Genomic DNA, 21906 nt, shown 5'->3' with positions numbered 1-21906 from the left:
TCAAGTCCTGCAGAACAAATTTATGCGTATGACCACGGACAGTCCGTGGTACATGCGCAACGTAGATCTCCACCGAGACCTCGATCTTCCCACCATAGCCCAGTACATGAAAACATTATCAAAGACCTACTTTGAAAATGCAGTCCGACACCCCAACCCCCTAGTGGTCGAGGCGTCCACTTATACCCCCGTCCCCGACGTCGAACCAAAGCGGCGACGTCCGAAGCATGTCCTTGACGACCCTGACGACAAAATAACTACCGACAACGTGTCCCAACAACACACACACACGCAACATTCACAGCGTCTTCGCCGGCGAAGACGAGGGCCCCGATTTCTGACGTCATCCGGACGTGGATCCTTACCACGGTCACGGGGGCGTTCGGACTAAACAATGATTAGTCCAAAAGTCCACCAACAGTCAGATTAACGTCGAACCGAGCCGAGGTCCGAGTCCTCGCAGGAGGCACCCTCGGGTCGACGTCTCCCATACTCCCCCCGATGTCGTCGAGCCCTGGGGCTCTTCTCATGGCGAGCTTTCGCGCTCGCCCCACTCCCCCGGTGACGCCGTAGCAACCCCTTAGGTGGTTATCGGCAAGTGTCCTTCCGAAAAAGCAAAAGCCTTCGGGAATATCACGGAGAACTATAAGGCATGCTGGTTTATTTATTTTATTACTTATTTATTTATACTTGATAGCAACACTTGAGAAGTGCCTCAATATAATCCTACGCCAACCGAGAACTAATTATGGGAAACGAAACATTACTTGGGTTGGTTTTTATATCGTGCGCCCTGAATTTCATTAAAATGAGATGTGCATTCGATAGAGGACAGACACAAACAAACTGTTTTTCTTTTTCCGAGCAAATGCGTAGTTTTTGAGAAAATCGAAAATGAAAATTTTTGATAATGAAATTCAATAATAACGTAAAACCTTTGCGAAAATGAATTTTATTGTTTTGAGGTGTCTCATCGATAGAAAGGTGAAAGTGACTTTTCATAGCAAACTGCTTTTCTTTTTCTGTGGAAATGCGTAGTTTTTATGAATATCAACAATGAAAAAAAAAATTGAGGTTATATTGGTTTAAAAAACGTAACTTTAAATAAAAGTTAAAGTCATTGTCGCATCAAGACGTCGAATTACCCCGCATACAGGCGATATAAAAAAAAATTTATTAATTATTATTGTGCGTTTGTGTAAATGCATTTAAAAAACTAGGTTAGGTTTGGTAGAAAGTTATAGAACCACTCAGAGCCGAGCGGAGCGGACCGAGGCGTTCTCTATAACCTGTCAAAAAGTATATATGTCACTAGACAATAATTACCATATAAGTCAAAATGCATTTAAGAGCAAATGCAAAAATATTATCGTGGTATGTACCCGTTGAACTATTGTTAGCAATTTCAAATATGATTAGTGTCTGTCAATGTACCTCATGAAATAATAAGTGTAACCATGTCAATATACCCCTGTTGCATACGTTTCATGACGTATGAATGAATGAATGAATGAATACACTTTTATTGTACACCACAGAGAAAATTTACAGAGATACAAATACAACAGCACAATAAGGTAGAACGTACAATTTGGCGGCCTTATCGCTAAATAGCGATCTCTTCCAGGCAACCAAAGACATACAAGAAAATGTTATAAGAAATAAGTAGGTGGTACAACAAACAAAATTAAATATTAGGACTTAAAACTAAATTAACATAAAAAAAAAAAAAAACAAAACATAAAACATAGTATATACTAAACATAACATATTGAAGATATGTACAAAAATATAAAATATATTCCATACATATATACAAACATATAAACATACAAATACGCTACTATAAATACTTAATTAAAAAAAAACGTACGACGTACATTGACAGGTAGCGATACCGATTTGTGTATAGGTACTATGGAGGGTAGAGGTAAGGAGAGTCATCTTATATGGGAGAAAAGTTGAAAAAGTGTCCAGTTGTTGCTCTAAATAACAGTTCAAAAATCCTCCACAATGGCGCTGGTGGATGCACAGGGTATGGTATGAATGTAGCAATCGTAGATGAATTGAAGTATGCCGAGTTAAAAAATGTAATGTCATTATCGACTAAAGTAGTTAATTATTGAGAATTTCAACAACTTACGTTGTACAAAATATTGTGGTAAATATAACCTTACTTCCTTGTATCTCCATACTTCCTTGTTTATTTTTCAAGCCTACTCTAACAATATTTATATTTGGCGCTTCTTTTAAGAGTTACCCTGATGCAAATGTGGCGCCATCCTAATTTAATACATTTTGACGACACTTTTTCATATACACAGATGACTCTCCTAACCTCTACCCTCCATAATAGGTACATACTGATAAGACTTATTGGCATTGAATGGTTGAGGCGGACGGCAGTCTATTCTCGGCTTTGGTCACGTGCGGACGTGGACATAAAATATATTACTGTGAATAATTAATGTGATTAATGTGTGTTAAATAGGAGATAAATAATAAAATGATTTAATGAAATTTTATCAGAGTATCATTCCAGATTACCCTTCTGAGCTTTCACTATATTTAAGAAATGTTGATTAACCACGAGAATCTTAGTTTAAAAACTTTAATCACGACAGTTCATTATTCAATGCTAACACTTCTTTATTACATTTAGGTACTTATACTTGATTTTAGCCGGTTATTAATTTTACTGACACTAAATTATAAGACAGAGACTATATAATAATGATAAATTATTAGGTAACGTCTTCTAACTATTTTGCTAGTGAAATATTTATGCACTGACTGGTAGAATGTTATTGGAACTTTTTGATATCCACCAAAACTCAGTGTACCTACATTCTTGTGAATATTATAATTTTATTTCTATAATTTATTTACGTGCTGGAATGGCGACCCCGCACAGGTAAACGCTGCGTTGGTCAGCCGCCAACGAGGTGGACGGATGACATCAGGCGATTCGCTGGGAGCCGCTGGAGGCAAGCGGCCCAGGACCGTGCATTGTGGAACTCCCTACAAAAGACCTATGTCCAGCAGTGGACATCAATTGGTTGACATGATGGTGAATTTATTTATGTACTTTTTAAAAAAAGCTTTAAACAATTATGACAAAAATAAATTATGACGGCGGGTGAAACCGCGTGGCGCAGCTAGTAATATTATAAAGAGTTCTTTATCGCCAAAGTTTGGGCTTAATGAAGCACCTCGTCTTTATATTTACGACTTGCCAGTAACGGCGGGAATCACTCGTCTAAATGCCGACATAAACGATAAAAAGGTTTTTATTAAATAGCTCAGATTACAGCGAAATGACAGACGGAGCCTTCCCGAGGAAATGAGTGAAATAATCTATTATTAATCCAAACTTAAAGGAGCTATACAGGGAATGAAAAAATACCGGTTTACACTCCGGGACTGCCAACAAAAGTGTAAACTTCTTTTAGCGTGGTACGCATATTTTTAGATGAGTTATAATCTCTGGAATCGCGGCACCGTTTCGAAACGCAGCTATTTGAATTTTTGAATAGAGAATTTGATTTTACTTTGTACATTTTGCTTGCATTGCTATGCTTTTATAATATGATTCCTAAGGTAATTTTGGACCTACCAATGCATAAGTTTAAAGAATATGTTAAGACACATTTATTACAGCGAGGTTACTATACAATTGATGAATTTCTTAATGACCAGGTTGCTTGGAAGCATATCCGCTTTCATCTCTCACAAGATAGAAAAATGAATGTTAAAATGTAAATGGTTGATGTTGGAAAAGAGCAATTGCTGAGTTTCTTGCCGGCTTCTTCTCGGTAGAATCTGCCTTCCGAACCGGTGGTAGAGTCACTACACACAGACAGACTTGACGTTTCAAAAGTGCTTATATTAGGCCTGCTTGAAATAATTGAATTTTGACTTACAATCTTTTCAATACTTATAAAAAAAAGATTGTACAAGTAAAATCAAATTCTTTATTCAAAATTTCAGATTGTCAGCATCGTAGGTGCTGGAATAGCGACCCCGCACCGGTAAGCGCAGCGTAGGTCGGCCCCCAACGAGGTGGACAGATGACATCAGGCGAGTCGCTGGTAGCCGCTGGAGGCAACAGCCCAGGACCGTGTATTGTGGAACTCCCTACAAAAGACCTTTATCCAGCAGTGGACGTCGATTGGTTGAAATTATGATGATGATGTACAATCAACGCAATATTAGCACAACGAGAAATCAAAGTATAATTGATGCGGTATTCAAGAGTCCACCAATCCGTAATGGGCCAGCGTGGTGGACAACGTCCTTAACCCCTTCTGGGCCGGTAGTGGGTGATGTGTGATGACGATGAAACGTATTTTTGAAGTTATACATCTTTTGGCGCGTTAGGGAGAAAGTAAGAAGGCGCGTGGCGCGTTAGGGAGAAGAAGAGTAAATTTGTGATGCGCGCGCACACCGTCACAAAAAACCGACACCCTGAAGTTAGCTATAAGGTTTGACAGTGTACACTTTTAATTGTCAAAATCTGCGGGCGCATTCAATTGTACAGAAATCTCAAATTTTAATGTTGGTTGTCCGATAATGAGTCTATTAGTATTCCGAATTTTATTATGTTTATTATGTCAATTTCTTTAATTTAATAGATTTCTTTTTTGTGATATTTAAATAAACTTTCAATGTATTGAAATACCTTTCTCTACAAACGTAGAATAATGCGAAAGATGAAATTTTTGAAAAGATTTTAAGTTTTTATCTCGTTACGCCAAAGGAATTTAACTTCTAACGCGTGTACATAAGTACACACACATTTTTTTAAAATTCATTTTTTACTCACCTACGTTCGATGAAATGCTGCCTTTTAGGTAACGACAGAAAATCAAACCTTACAAAAGCGGTTATTTGGCCCCATTTAACCCGACCTGTAATTGACAGGTGTCGTTCGAACCCCATTCGGGATAACTGGAAAAGACTTGGGGGTCATTTCGCCCCTCGTTCAATCGAATCTAATCTTAAATTCGTTAATTTGACGGTTCTTCTACTTACAATGGACATGCCACTTTGACCTTTATTTACTCAATTTATCGAAAGAGTGCCATCTAGTGACAAAAGGCATGAGTCCATAAATTACGTGAGTCCTGCCCCCTGGTGAGATGCCGTGAGATTTTATTCAACCTCCATCCCCCAATCTCACGTGAGAGTTTTTAAAATGTGGGTTTCTTACGTAAAAGCGTTGGATTGTTATTGTAACAAAAAAAAAAATGCTTCGAACTTTCATTTACGACTAGTTAAGACTAGTAATCAATATTGCTGAGAGTTTAATTATTAGTGTAATTAAAATTTCACAAAAAAATTGCGTAAGATTAGATGTCAGAGTCAAAAATATCTTCATTCAAGTAATTGGTGGCACTTTTTATGCATACATAAGACACGGTAGTGAGATGATGGCGATAACCACATTCGTACACTTAAAACTAAAGCTACGAGGGTTCCAAACGCGTCCTGGTCTAAGAAGAAGCCCACAACAAACTTAGCCGGGTGTTTTTTTGTTATCACCATCTCACAATGTCATTTTAAATTATGAGCAATCTGGTTAGAGCAATAATTTACACCCAAGCTTTTTTTTGATGAGATTTGAATCGTCCCCTTCCCCCCCTCAAACATCTCACGTATTTAATGAACGCCCCTGACTACAAAATAAAAAAAATGTTCGGAAGTATCTGCTTTGTCGGAATAATATCTTATACTTGTGTGAGGTTTTATTTTGCGTGAGATTAAAAGCGATCCACCGACGTTTATTGGAAAATTTAAAAGGAAATGAAAAGTGATTAGTTGAAAAACAAAAGGGAAAAGTGGTTCGAGTCAGCGCGGGCATCAAGAACGGGGTGTGTCGTGGTGACGAAAAAGAAAAGGATTGAATGGTGGATGCAAACAACGGAGTTTTGTTGATCCAGTCTCCTTACACTTGCAGAAATTGAAGATATATTGATATAAGTGAATTGAAATTTACGGCCGAGTGGGCAGAAACCTTGCTTTCCGAGCCCAAGGCTGTGAACTATTCCAGAAAAAGTGTGCGATGAACATGAATGTTTTGCAGTGTGTTTGTCCGTATGTCTCGTTCTTCCATCATGATCTGGTGACATGGCGGGTACTCGAGCAGATAAAACACGATAAACTGATTCAAAGGGTTTAATCTATATCTATAATTATAATAAAACTGGACCTGAACGATTTCTGTACATTTAATATATTTTGAAAATTTTGACCGGGGGATGCTTTATAATAAATAGTGAGTCTAAACAGAATTTTAATTAGTTTTTGTCTGTCTGTCTGTCCGGGCATAACGTGAAAACTACTGAACGGATTTAAATAAAATTTGGTATAGTGGTAGCTGATATTCCGGGTCAACATATAGGATAGTTTTTATCCCGATAAACATTAAGTTTCCTCCAGGAAATGGGATATAAATTTGTATCAATTTTACTTCATAGCTCCGTTTAATTTGAACCGATTTTAACAATTCTTTTTTTTATCGAAAGTTCATACTATCAAGCATGCGTCGTCTTATTTTAAAAAGGATCTGATATATATTGTCGGAGATAAAGGACATAACTCTTCATAAATAACAGCAAATCGCAAGGCATAACAACGATCGAATGCGTGTGTATCATCGTTTCGTACTAATATTATAAATGCGAAAGCTTGTGAGTACGGATGTGTGGATGGATGTACGTATGGATGTATCGACTAAAATTATGATAACTTACTAACTCAATATACCACGTAAAATAATAGAGGGTACATATCTAGCTACGATGATTATGATGTTAGTATAAGATCTATTCTCGCTTTTTGATTGACTCATACGCAGACGAAGTCGCGAGGGTCCGCTGGTTGCATACTATAGTTACACTTGGTATTTCACAATCACTAACGCACAGCAATTAACACAGATCTTCATCTTGGATGGTATTGGATTATTTTATACTTGCGCTTATTAATTTATGCTTGTTATTTTGTTCAGGCTTATATAATACTAATCGCAGGTGTATATTGTATATTGGTATATATTTATATTATTCTTTAAAATAATTGTTTTACAAATATAACCTAAAATAAACTATTTAAAACTAAATTAAATCTAAAACGTCCTCGAAACCACCGCAGCGAGGCAGAGTTCCTAAGATGCTCGCAGCATTGCCCCTTTGGATGGCCAAACTAATTCGTTGGCCAAGGTAACTGCCCGCTCTAGGATCACCGGTAGACTCGATAACCCTTTTCGATAATTCTTTGAAAAGGGCTCTTGCCTCCGGACCACACGGTCCCAAAGTCTCTACTCCAAAAGGCAAAAAATGAAGCTGCTATCCAGGTTTTCATATTTACGCCTCTTGGCCTGCTCGGCACTGGTAGCAGCCGCACCTACCATTGACGTGGTGGCCTGGATGTGTGATGCAGCTAGGGTATCAACACAAGTTACGTCCCACAGAAGTGACGTTCCAAGCCTCCAAGGTATGAGCGTCACACCATCAGGTCTCTTGCCATCGCTCCGCGCCAAACCATTAGGTTCTAATACAGCTGGTACGTGAGCGGTAGCAAGAGATCGTCGGATGATGTCATTGATGGTGCTATGGCGAGAGAAGCGACCAGCGCTTGTTGAACAGGAGAGTCCATGGTGACCGTAGGTGTCAACGCTGTCACCGCAGTGGCATCGATGAGGCTGAATTTAATTTATTTCTATTATTTAATTTCTAGTAATTTATTTATTTATACTCTCAATTTGCACACAAATAAAAATACAGAAGAAGAATAAAAAAAACAAAGACGGAAGAAGTATACAAAAGGCGGCCTTAGCGATCTCTTCCAGGCAACCTTAGAATTAGAAAAACAAAAGGATAACATACTGCAGGTTATGCATATTAAAAAAATACATTCTAATAACTACATACTAATACTTAAACTAGATTACACACATAAAATAATACATAATATATTATATATTAAAAAAAAAAATAATAATAAACTAATATATACTATAACATATCATAAATACATTAACAACAGTAAATACTATTACAAGTCGTCTTCAATGCAAACTATAGTGGTTTTTGACAGCTTTCTTAAAAATACAAAGTGACTTAGACTGCCTTATGTCGCTTGGGAGCGCATTCCACAGCGCTATGGCTTGCACTGTAAACGAGTGCTCATAGAACTTAGTTCTATGAAAAGGCATTTATGTTTATCATTTAAGTATTATTTTGTGTACATCCTAACCCTTCTTCTTAATTTCAAGTGCTTTGGTAGGTTGCCTTAGAGATCGCTTGTAAGCGATAAGGCCGCCTATTGTATCTTTTGTTTTTATTGTGTTTTTTTTGTTCTAATGCTTTGTATTTGGTGTACAATATAGTGTGTTTTGATTTGATTGGAATTGATGGCTTAACGTGCTCCCCGCGGCACGGGGATGGACCCCCCAAAATTCATTACTCTTGGAAAAAAACACTGATCAGAAAACGTACGCTGAGGAAGTCGCGGGCATCAGTTAGTTCACAATAAAACGTAATTATTTGCAATAGCGCAAATGTACGATATGAATATTAAATATCACGTATTGTTTGTTTTTGTTACATAGAGTTAAAGAACTATCAGAACTGGCTTGTTAAAGAATTATTTTCATCCTCACCGAAAAGTTAGAAAATAAATAAAATACCATAATTATAAATTGCTCTTAAGATTAGTATTATTGTTGATATTGCATATTGTTATTAATTTATTTATAAACACAATTACAATACATAAAATAATGCACTAAATTAAAGCATCTACACTAACAAATTTAAATTCCTATTACAATAATCTCAAGTTAGTTAATAATAAAACGTAAATAATAATAAATATAAATATACTACGACAATACACACATCGCCATCTAGTCCCAAAGTAAGCGTAGCTTGTGTTATGGGTACTAAGATAACTAATGAATAATTTTTATGAATAATATATAATAATTACTTATAATATATAGATAAACACCCAGACACTGAAAAACATTCATGTTCATCACACAAATATTGTCCAGTTGTGGGAATCGAACCCACGGCCTTGGACTCAGAAAGCAGGATCGCTGCCCACTGCGCCAATCGGCCGTTTACTATATACTATTTGTTTTCGTTACATAGAGTTAAAGAACTATCAGAACTGGCATTGTTATAAAATAATTTTCACCCTCATCATCATCATTCTATTAACGTCCCCCAACTAGGCGGTTTTAGAGCATGGACCCACCACCCTGCTCCAATGCGGGATGGTGGGCTTTAACGACGGCCTACCGTGGTCTCCGGGGCACGGGGATTGACACCGCCGATTTCCTAATTCCAGAATGGTACTGAACACTCCTTCATGGAAAACAGATAATTTACAATCACATGCGCTGAGATTTTATTTCTCGACGTCAGAAATTAAAAAAAAGTATACGCCAAAGGCTCACATGTAGCGGAATAAAAAAAATAACTAAACCGGTTATTTAGGTGGCATTTGAATATAAGTGATGCCCTTATCCGCTTGGCGAACGTTTCTAAATAAATATTTATGGCGTCACACAAAAGCTTTCGTGACATAATATAAACATACGGTACCCACAAATTGTGACTGATGACTCATGCAGTCTTGCGTTAGTGAGGGTTACAGGCAATGAACATGTTATCACGTAGAAAACGGTGTTAACAAACAACAAAAAAATCATGGCTGTTGTATGAGCCCCCTTAAATATACAACGTGTTAATAGTTGGAAAATCCACAAGTACACGCCTCATAATCTCATTAATTACAATAAAATTGAGATTATTAGTCAATAATAATTAAACTACATCTGATTATACCGTGAAAAGTAATAGGCTTCTTTCTATTCCTCAAAATACTGAAGCCTATAAATAAAACCAACTCGATAAGTGAAGTATTTCGCTCGTTATCGTGACGACAAGATACGGGATCCGCACATACAGACACACGGGCGTCCAAGACAGAACATTTTTAATCTTTTTTTTCATTAGTTTAAATAATTAAAAGAGATTTAAAAATATCATGAGTGTTAAAAATAGTGTTTTTTCTCAACATTTGTCTATTTATATTCACTTATAAAAGCAATAAAGAATAAAAAAAGCGAGTGCAATATTACTTCACAAGTTCACACGCTTTAGAGGTACATTTTTAACTGTTTCAATTCAATTCAGTTCAATTTTATTTATTCGCTGATACAGGTAAATAGGTGTTACAGGAAAAAAATATATATGCATATCTTAACTGTACCACGCCAAATTGGCATGCAAATTGTTTTCAGGGTAGTGTTTAAAATTCTAATTTGTTACTACTAGGTACAATTCAAATATTGGCAATTACAATGTTTATAATAACACAATACAATTAATAAAATAATAAATTACTATTAAGTTTATATGTGCACATGTCAAAGAAATACAAATAAATTAATAATCACTAACAAATGTCATTTTAAATATTCATCAATAGTATAAAAATAATGTCTATTTAAATATTGAAATAACTTATCTTTTAAACATTTCATGTCATTTATTAGTGGCTTAATTTCGTCAGGTAGGTAATTTATTGAATATTTTTATCGCCATAATATAAAAACTATTGTTATACAGAGCGGTTTTATGTGCGGGATATCTTAATCTATTTGTATGACGTCTATTTCTAAGACTCATCTGTGAAACTGAAACTCTAATACATAGTTTTTGAGTAAACCACTGCTATACTTTGTACTGAAAGAAATCACATACAGATTTTCATTCAAGTGACTCCTGCCAATTTATTAGGTACGCGTTGCGTAGCATAGGTACTATGCAGGTGTCGGTCTTTTATCTTCAATAGGGTTGTCACTTAGAATGTTTTGAATTGGTTTGTATGGGAAAATAAATATGCTTCTTTTCATTTAATTTCTTTACAGGGAGATTCCTCATGAAATATACTTGTGCACCTTTCAACATTATTTCGTTATTCGGTTACACGTTGTATATTTTATTCTGTTTTAACACCCGACGCAGACGACGGTGTGTTATAAGTTTGACGGGTTTGTTTTCGAGTGTGCGTGTGCGAAGCGGCTGATCCGATTTTGATTTTGGTTTTTTGTTTGAATGGTGAAATTCAATTCAAAATTCATTTATTTCAAGTAGGCCTAATATAAGCACTTTTGAAACGTCAAGTCTGTCTGTTTGTAGTGATTCTACCACCGGTTCGGAAGGCAGATTCTACCGAGAAGAAGCCGGCAAGAAACTCAGCGAATTAATCGGGAATGTTCTCAGCTAGGTTTTTATGAAAATCGGTCCAAGATGGCCGCAAATACAAAATGGCGGTTTACATATTTTTCGTTAATCAATCCGTTATAATCCGTCAAATTAAGTTAGTCAATCCGTTCGGGCACTACGATTCTACAGACATACACATACTGACACGTAAAACTTTATACCACCCCGTGTATTTTGCGTCGGGGGTTAAAATCCCTTAATAAACACGTGACTTAATAAACGCGGGCAGCAGCTATTAAGGAGTACAAATGAATAATTAAGAATTTTTGGTCGAAATAATGCTCGTTCATTGTAAAACCATACAACACTGATCGAAAAAGTTCGAAAGTATTTCAAAAGGGGCCGCCAAAGTTTTTCTTACACAAAAAAATTCTGTCTGTATAAGAAGCACATGAAATTCTTCAACTTTTTCTTTTGAATATAGTCGATATAATCGGGCATTTAAAAAAAAAACATTTATCTCAAGTAGGCCTAATATAAGCACTTTTGAAACGTCAAATCTTTCTGCTTGTAGTGACTCTACCACCGGCTCGGAAATCGGAAGGCAGATTCTACCGAGAACAAGCCGGCAAGAAACTCAGCAGTTGCTCTTTTCCAACATCAACAATTTACATTTTGACATTAATTTTTCTATCTTGTGAGAGATGAAAGCGGAGCCTGATGCTTCCAAGCAACCTAGTCATTAAGAAATTCATCAATTGTATAATAACCTCGCTGTAATAAATGTGTTTTAACACATTCTTTAAACTTATGCATTGGTAGGTCCAAAATTACCTTAGGAATCATGTTATAAAAGCGAATACTCAATCCCACAAATGACTTCTGTACTTTAAAGTATTGTTGTTAATATTTTTTTATTCCGCTACATGTTAGCTTTCGATCGCAATCGGTACGACTTTGTTAGTAGGGTATTAGCAGCCTTTTTCTCCCACCAGACCAGACCAGAAAAAATAAGAAATAAAAGAGTGCCTAATTTTACTGGAGTAAAAGTTTTAAAAGTCATTTAAATAAGTTACTTAAGCCACCACGGCTTCGAATGGGTGCAATTTTATTTTAATTAAATCTTGCTCTGTACATCTGCAATGTTGCAAAAATGAATTATTATTATGAATGCTTATTTTGTAGACAAGCCTTTGTATTGTAATATCTCCGAAGATATTCATCTAAACGACATCTTGTAAAGGTCTTTATAGCTCTACTAGCTGTTGCCCGCGACTTCGTCTGCGTTTGATTTTGTTTTTAAAGTATTCAGTATCGCTAAGCCTTAAATGAGTATAGTTGTATATACATATAACATGTGACTGTCAATTAATTATAGACAAATAATTTGCAATAAAATAAAATTGTGACTTTACTTAAAGATCTAAGCTATCCTATCTCTTAAGTTGGACCAGACTGCTCACGGTGTGCCAATTTAATTTAAAATCGGTTCAGTAGTTTAGGAGTCCATCGCGGACAAACATCGTGACAGGAGATTTATATATATTAAGATAATAAATGCACAATATATTTAGAGCGGTGATATCCCAGTGTGAAAGACTTCGACTTCACTTTCGGGAGGCGGAGTTCCAATTTCAGCACGCACTTCTGACTTGTCAAAGTTATGTTTTAAGCAATTAAAATATCACTTGCTTCAACGGCGAAGGAAAACATCGTGAGGAAACCGGCAGTGTGATTACGCATCTCGCGACAGCAATGCGACAGGCGTAAATCTTGCAATCACTGCTGTCAAACTTCACTTTTCCATACATAAACACACAATTTATATTCCATAAATAAACACTTTATATGGGTTGATATTATAAAAGAAAATATTTACTAATTCGGTGCAATGGCATATATAATTACATTAGAAATAATGCAGATTCTGTTGTACACAAATCTAAAGTTTTTTCTTACAGGAGTTAGCTGATGAAGCTGCAAATTCTCTATAGGTATATTGCAAAATAGTTATAGTAGATTTGAGTAGAACAAAATCAGCATTATTTAGTTTAGCTTTCTACTTTCAAGGTACAAATAGTAGGAAAAACCCACATCTCTTCTTGTTAATTATCTTCTTTATTCTTCTCTTTTCTTCTGACAGTAGACAGAGAGTAACATCAGCAAGTAGTTTCCGCCGGCCTACAGTCTTTTTAATAGCTGAAGGCCGAAAGAAACCCCTGCTGATAGCACTCGTATTCTTCTCTCTTCTCTTTTCTCTCACCTTCTTTTTTCGCTGTTATCTTCTTATTTTCTAATACACTTTGCGAGTACTAGAACTATTACTTGACGGCCGATTGACTCAGTGGGCAGCGACCCTGCTTTCTGAGTCCAAGGCCGTGGGTTCGATTCTAACAACTGGACAATATTTGTGTGATGAACATAAATGGTTTTCAGTGTCTGGGTGTTTATCTATATATTATATGTATTCATAAAAAATATTCATCAGTTATCTTAGTACCCATAGCACAAGCTACGCTCACTTTGAGACTAGATGGCGGTGTGTGTATTGTGATAAACGACTAAGACACCGGGACGTATCTTTGCATCGTTCAAGTCCATGAAGGACTGGAGTATATCGAAAATGCACCCGTATTTATATCAAAATACCCACCAACTCAATGTCATAAACATTGGTTATTATCTCCTACTAATATTATAAATGTCAATGTAAGTTTGTTTGTTACGCTTTCACGCAAAAACTACTTAACCGATCCTCGTGAAACTTTGTACACATATTCTTGGAAGTGTTAGAAGTAATATAGAATACTTTATATCCCGACATTAAGCTCGGTTCCTTTGGGATTTTATAATTATTTTTGTGCTATAGATGTTATAATATTTTTTTTAATTTTGTCCAAACTTTGTGTAGATCTGATGCATTTGGTTGAAGATAGAGGACAGAACTCCTCAGCGGCCAGCAGCAAATCCCTCTATTAAGGCTTAGCGATACTAGCGTTTAATGCGACATCAAAAAACAAAATCAAACGCAGACGACGTTGCGGGCAACAGCTAGTCAAATATAATTTTGACGGTTTCTTGAAAACTATCTATGAATTTATTTATAGATAGTTTTCAATATATTTATATATATAATTAATAATTCTTAGGGTATTTGTAAAGTCCTAATCAATTTAATAAAGTATCTGGCAAATATGAATTTTTAGTATATTTAGTATATGTTTATAAAATTACTGTTACTGTTACACCAGATAAAAATTATTAATTGAATCACTTGTTATTTTTTTTTATTTTTCTGTTTATTTTGTGTTTTTGATGTTATCAGTATGTTGTAAGCAAGAATTAAAAGGCATTATTATTTTTATTTTTTATTTTTATTTTTTATTTTTATTTTTATTTTTTATTTTTATTTTTATTTTTTATTTTTATTTTTATTTTATTATAAAATTACTGTAACAATTGTCTTATTATTTTTATCTATTATTACTGATTCTTGAATTGCTACAAACTTCCAGACCAATCCTATCATGGGATAACGTATAGGATAAAATGACCAGCTTAATGTCGGTATAAAAAGTATCCTTCATTACTTCCAACACTTCCAAGAATATGTGTACAAAGTTACGTGAGGATCGGTTAAGTGGTTTTTGCGTGAAAGCGTAACAAACAAACTTATATTGACACTAGCGGACCCCAGCGCCATCTGTCGGGCTGATTTGTGAATCTAAACCATCCAGGGTGCCACCAAATCGCATACCAAAAAATTCATTCAAATCGGTCCAGCCGTTTAGGAGGAGTTCAGTGACATACACACGCACACAAGAAATATATATATAAAGATATAATATTGACATTTATTATTTTAGTAGGGATAAGAAAGATCGCACTTACTTCAGTCCAGCTACGATCTCCATGGCGCCGTTAAAGTTGCCAATATTCCAGCACGTCAGTGCCACTCGGAGTATGCAGGCGAGGGTCACCTTCCTCTCCTCCAGTGAGGACTGCGTTAGCACCAGCTCTGTCACCCACGCTGACACCTGCAGACAGAATACAGAGTTGAAGAAAAACTACAACGGGTGTCGACCTTCCAGAGGGGGCAATTCTGATAATTATGTCGTCTGGATTTTCTCGGGTTTTTTTTTTTATGTTTATAGACGAGCGCTTGACTGCAATCACACCTGATGGTAAGCGATGATGCAGCCTAAGGTGGAGCGCGCTTGCCCAGAAGATGCCTATTCACTCTTGATTTGAAGGTACTCATATTGTAGGCACTGGGGAAAATGGAAGCTGGAACAGCATTCCAGATCCTAGCGGTGCGGATCACATTTTCGTACGCGTCCGCGGTATATCGACCACGTAGGGATGCAGATCCTTACGGTGCCTCGCGGTTCGATGGTAAAAAGGCGAGGGGGGAACTAGATCAAATAGTTCTTGAGCACACTCTCCGAAATATATCCTATAGAATACAGAAAGGAAGGCAACCTTGCGACGATGTTCCAAACTCTTAAGGTTTGGTCTGGTGGGAGGCTTTGGCCGTGGCTTACCACCCTACCGATAAAGACGTACCGCTAAGCGATTTAGCGTTCCGGTACGGCACCGCATCATAACGGTATTACGGTACACAATTTTTATAATTTTTATTAGTGTTTTTACCTACACTTGGAGGAATTATCAATTTTGAAAATGCATATAAAAATTTTCGGAACCGACAGGATTTGAACCTACGACTCTCTGGCAAACGCGGCCTGAGCGCTTTCTCCAATTAAGCTACGGCTCTCCTACCGTCGATGCCGAAATTAGTATATGCCGTACACATCAGTATTATAGCGACTGTAGCGTCATCTGGTAGGAAACGTTGCAGTTTCGATCTACTATATGCATTTTCAATTTATAAAATTTACGCTATACGGTTTAATCATAGTTGAGTACCTCAAAGAAAATTATGCAACTTCTAAGCAACCACGTTCTGAAATACACCTCAGTGTCGTGTCGAGATTATATTCGAATGTGCTTTTATTTATGTGCGTATTTTGCTGAATTCCAGGTTCTTTGAGCCTTTGACGTGTACATTTTCAATCTAGTAATCTTTTGACATAGATTGCTAGCGAGTTCTCCATAATGTTCTCATGTGTGGAGTTATGATATGATGATGTAGGCATTTTTAAATGACTTGGATGTAGACATAACCTTATTGGACTATTGATACTAAAAAAAAGATGCCTTGTACGTTTATCTTAGTTATATATTAAACCTTTGGAATGAAATGCAAAAAACAACTTTAAACTAAAGCTACGAGGGTTCCAAACGCACTCTATCCCAAAAAAAAACTGCCAAAACATAGCTGGCTAAAATACTGAAATAGAATACGATAGGCTGAGGATTGTCGCAAATTAACGTATGTAAAAAAAATAAAAAAATATATATACATACAATAACTTGCAATACATTTGCGTACAATGAAACAGCGTTTACTACAAAGGGACGCGTGCCTTTCACTTTTTATGTCTGTCTCTCTCGCTCTTAGGCGGGCTAACCATGCCCGAGTGGGACGCGTGCCTCTCACTCGCTCTCATTGTGAGCGCATAACGTGAGCGGAGCGTAACGCAGTTTCTTGAAGTGTCACCCGGCAAACCAATTTATAAGACGTTGTCACGTCAAAAATCAGGTGTACATTATTTTACTAGTCAAGCGCTTTTGAAGCGGTGATAACAAAATTAGCATGTCGTAGGTTAAATGCAAGGCGTAAACCTCCTTTTGCGTTGGCTCGATGGAAGACAAGGTATTTGGCAAATAACTTTTTATCTCGTGCGTCCATTGCTTTCAACAGCAAATATTGTGAGACGGACATTTTTCATGTCAAAATTGGCACTCTTTGGAAATATTATTATGGCAAAATAAGTATTATATAAGCTTTAAAGTTTTTTTTGTTTTAATTTAATTTTTTTTGTGTAATTTTCGCTTGGTACGTACATATTCCTAAGCAATTGTGGTTAATGTTATCGTATATGTATAACTAAGTTGTGGAAACTTCATTGGTTTATGTGATATAAAATAACTGCATTACTTTTATGTGTAACTAGCGGACCCGCGCGACTTCGTCCGCGAATGAGTCGACTTAAAAAAACCACGTCAATTATGCCTATCCAAAAAACCACATCACGTCGTCGTATAAAACTCCGTTGCGCGGATATTGAAAGACAAATGGGGAAAAAATAGCGAAGCCATCCTGTAGAAGCTGTTCGCTTTTCCGGGATAAAGAAGCCTGTGAGCTATGCCAGACTATATTGTAGGTATCTCTGCCAAATTTTGGCCATATCGGTTCATTCGTTGTGGCGTTAAAGAGTAACAAACATCCATCCATCTGTACGCTACGCGTATACAACCCGTTCTTACCGCTCACTCAAACTTACTTCATTCCATTCTTTTCCTACCTACTCTAAATCTGGTCTAGCCAATAGCAGAGCTCGCGTTATGAGTGTACTGGTTGTACACGTATGCCCATTGGCCCCGGCCGATAGTGAGTTGGCAACGAACTACCGACGCGAACGCCGTTAATCCGAGCAAAAAAAGGCATTGTTGTTCTAATATAACCAATATCGAACAACCAAGTTAATTCGACACGGTGAAGTTTGGTGAAGTGTGTGAGACGAGTATACCCAACATTAGCAACAGAAGGGAAACGTTGTATCCAGACGGCATTGCGTCTCCTCCCTTCAAATCAGCGGCGAACTAGCCAACGGAAACCCGGTCTGGATCGCCTCGGTACAACCGGTAAGTAACTGCCCTTTGTCTAGACCAGTTTATCATCAAAACCAGAATCTGTCCGTTATATCGGTGGAACATCAGCCTAACGATAGTGTTCCAAACCCAGTGTCATCACCGGATCTCAACGACAAGATCCGTGTGGTCACACCATCCATACATCTATTCGTCTGTATAAGTACAGATAGATAGTACTGTTTGTTTCCCTTTAAAAGCTAATAAATAAATCTATACTTATAATAAAACTGTAACTGGAAGATTTCTGTACATTTAATATATTTTGAAAATTTTGAACGTGGGATGCTTTATAATCAATACTGAGTCCAAAACAGATTTTTATTGAATTTTTGTCCGTCTGTCTGTCCGGGCGTCCCGTGAAAACTACTGAACGGATTTAAATAAAATTTAAATCCTTATACTTTCTATCCCGATAAACAGTTAGTTTCCTCCGGGAAATGGGACGAAAATTTTTATCAATTTTTTTCTTCATACCTCCGTTAAATAACAATTTATTTTAATAATTCTTTTTTTATTTGAAAGTGTATACTATTAAGGATTTATTAGTCTAATTTTAAGTCGTATTGAAGTCGCGCGGGTCGTCTAGTAAATAAATAAAGCGATAAAACAGATCGCACCGTTTGTTTTGACTCTAATTTTAAATCGCAGTCGTTCCAAACGTACCGCTGAAAATACAAAACGCTGAATTTCCATCAATACGGTATGTTGAAAGCTCGTTTAAGCCAAAACGCCCGGGGGCTTACTACTGTCGCTTAAATCAGTATTACTTTAAAACGACGGTTTATCAAACTCGCTGTTCCCCACGTGCATCCACGTGAACGTAATGTTTTACGTAGAACGTACAGACATACGTTTTTAAAAAACTAGCTGTTGCCTGCGACTTCGTCTGCGTTTGATTTTGTTTTTGATGTGGCATTCAATTTAGTTCAAGTCCTAAAAAAAATTTGGGTTTGCTGCTGTCAGCTGAGGAGTTCTGTTCTCTATCTCCAATCACATTCTTCAGATCGCCACAAAGATTGGCAAAATTAAACCCATATCTATAGTACAAAAATAAAATAAAATCGTCAAACACTTTCATAACCTATCCCAATGGAACCGAGCTTAATGTCGGGATAAAAAGTATTCTATATTACTTCTAACACTTCCAAGAATATGTGTACAAAGTTTCATGAGGATCGGTTAAGCAGTTTTTGCGTGAAAGCGTAACAAACAAACTTACATTGACATTTATAATATTAGTAGGGATAGGGATAGGGATAGGGAGGGATAGGGAAGGTTAATTTATTATATTAGTTATTAGTATGTATGTACTTTAGTGTGTAAATTTATGTATTGTTTATTGTAATTGCGACTTCCCGTCTCTCATGCATTGCATATTCCTCGATAAAGTTACCTGGCAGATATCAGTTTTGGTGATAAGGTCGCCTTTTGCTTCTAATTTTTTTAAAGTATATTTTTAATTTCTCCTTTACACTACGCAATAAAGATGTTTAAATAATAAATAAGTAATAAATAAATAGTTGTTCATAAATCGTATATTTATTATTTAAACGAGGGTGATCTCGGAACTATGCAACAGTTATGTACAAAGCATTCACTCAGTCGTAAAGGAAGAAGTAATGTTGAAAATTTAACTTTTAACTTAAATTTTTAACTTTAGACCAACATTTTCATAACTTTCATCAAAGCTACGAAGCTGATTATTTTATGCATAAAAGTACAGTAGATGACGACGCAGTCTGTTTTCCTCATGTTTTCCTAGTCCTAAAAATAAAATAAATACATTTTCTTCCCAATAAATTTTTGACGGCCGATTGGCGCAGTTTGCAGCGACCCTGCTTTCTGAGTCCAAGGCCGTGGGTTCGATTCCCACAACTGGAAATTTTTTGTGTGATGAGCATTAATGTTTTTCAGTTTTTGGGTGTTTATATGTATATTCTAAGTATTTATGTATATTATTTATAAAAATATTCATCAGTCGTCTTAGTACCCATAACACAACATATAGATGGCGATGTGTGTATCATTTATTATTTTTCTTTTTTTTTTTTTAAATTATTAACAATGCTTAAGAATAAATTAAAAAACACTATTAAAAATTTATAAAAAAAAACTTCCACCCTCCGCTTGCGGGGCTTTTGAATGCCCAAGCAACCGGTGGTCAGGGCTCCAGAGTGAGAAACCTCCTCACAATACGCGCCGTTTCAAGGACTACTGCCTTCTGTATCCGACCCTTGATCCAACAACCAAGCGAAAGCTTCTTGAGATGTTGGTCGAAGCTTTTCACGAGAAGACCATTGACTGGAACGACGATGGAACAATAACGGTCGACTGACCCCACATGGCGGTAATCTCGTGAGCAAGGTCCAAGTATTAGGTAAGATACTTTTTCCTTTTCATCTTTCACCAGATTATCGTCATGTGGAATAGTAATGTCTACAATTATTGCACGGCGCACTGATCGATCGACAAGCACTATATCAGGTCTATTAGTTGTAATATACCTGTCAGTGATAATCGTTCGATCCCAGTAGAGCAATGCACTGCTATTTATATATTATTATTATTTATTATTTATATAAAAGCGCAGAAGGGCCTTCTTCTAAACTCATTTCTTAACTTATTGTAAATTAACAACTCTTCTTTTAAAATAACAACACAAGTCAGTACAAACACAAAATTATTATATTCCTCTAGTATGTATTATATCACAATAATAATTATTTCAATCTATATTACTAATTATCAGTATTTCAATAAAGACTATCATAAAATAATTTGTTTAAGTTAACAAACAGCGGTTCGTCGCAAAAACGGCGCGCCGGTTCTTCCCGCCTTTCGAGAAAAACAAGATGGCGATCCTTTTCCCCGCTACCATAAACGCGACGCTCCGCTAGAGTGACTTTGACAGGCCGTATTCACTCTAAACTTTGACGCGCCGTCACGGCCGGATTCACTCTAAACTTTGACGCGCCGTCACGGCCGGATTCACTCTAAACTTTGACGCGCCGTCACGGCCGGATTCACTCTAAACTTTGACGCGCCGTCATATATATTATTATTATTTATTATTATTATTATTTATTATTCGCAGTTAGTTGAAATGTATTTAATTTTTCAAGCAATATGTGTATTTCGACTTTATTTTTGCTTGTACGAGTAGATTCGCGTGCTTTCTGGCTACGGGATTAGCTGCCGCGGGCAAATTTCTTCATCTCACGGTTAATCAGAAATTCTACGCAGATGAGATTACCGACATCCGCTCGAAGTTATATAAATCGATTAATTGCCAATATACGAATACATGTGTAAAGCATTTTGGCGTTCAAGGTATCGCATAGCACTTTATTTTTGGCTGCTTTCTGAGTCCAAGGCTGTGGGTTCGATCCCAACTACTGGCGAATGTTGAATGCACAACTGAAAAACATGAATGTTCTTCAGTGTCTGGGTGTTTATATGTATATTATAAGTATTTATGTATATTATTCATAAAAATATTCATCAGTCATCTCAGTACCTATAACATAAGCTACGATGGCGATGTGTGCGTCGTCGTAGTAAAAAATTAAAAAAATAAAAATTCATTTATTTCAAGTAGGCCTAATATAAGCACTTTTAAACGTCAAGTCAGACAGACTTTGTGTAGTAACTCTACCACCGGTTCGGAAGGTAGATTCTACCGAGAAGAAGCCGGCAAGAAACTCAGCAATTTGCTTTCCAATATAAACAATTTACATTTTACATTTTAAAATTCATTTTTCTATCTTGTGAGAAATGAAAGCGGAGCCGGATGCTTCCAAGCAACCTTGTCATTAAGAAATTCATCAATTGTGTAATATAGAAAGTAATGTGTCGGGATAACATTGCCCATATTACTGTC

The 21906-nt window shown here is 36.5% G+C and overlaps 1 protein-coding gene across 1 annotated transcript in view; it reads right to left on the bottom strand.

Annotated features, from left to right (window-relative positions):
* The window catches only part of LOC120635171 (1-phosphatidylinositol 4,5-bisphosphate phosphodiesterase epsilon-1-like), a 176125-nt gene that overhangs the window by 96276 nt on the left and 57943 nt on the right, over positions 1 to 21906 (bottom strand). The window contains exon 4 of the mRNA XM_039906104.1: positions 15138 to 15283. Coding sequence (XP_039762038.1) covers positions 15138 to 15283 — 146 coding nt within the window. The remainder of the gene's footprint in view (positions 1 to 15137; positions 15284 to 21906) is intronic.

This window comes from Pararge aegeria, chromosome 26, assembly GCF_905163445.1.
Source record: "Pararge aegeria chromosome 26, ilParAegt1.1, whole genome shotgun sequence".
Taxonomy (NCBI): domain Eukaryota; kingdom Metazoa; phylum Arthropoda; class Insecta; order Lepidoptera; family Nymphalidae; genus Pararge; species Pararge aegeria.
This window is presented reverse-complemented; position numbering and strand designations above follow the sequence as displayed.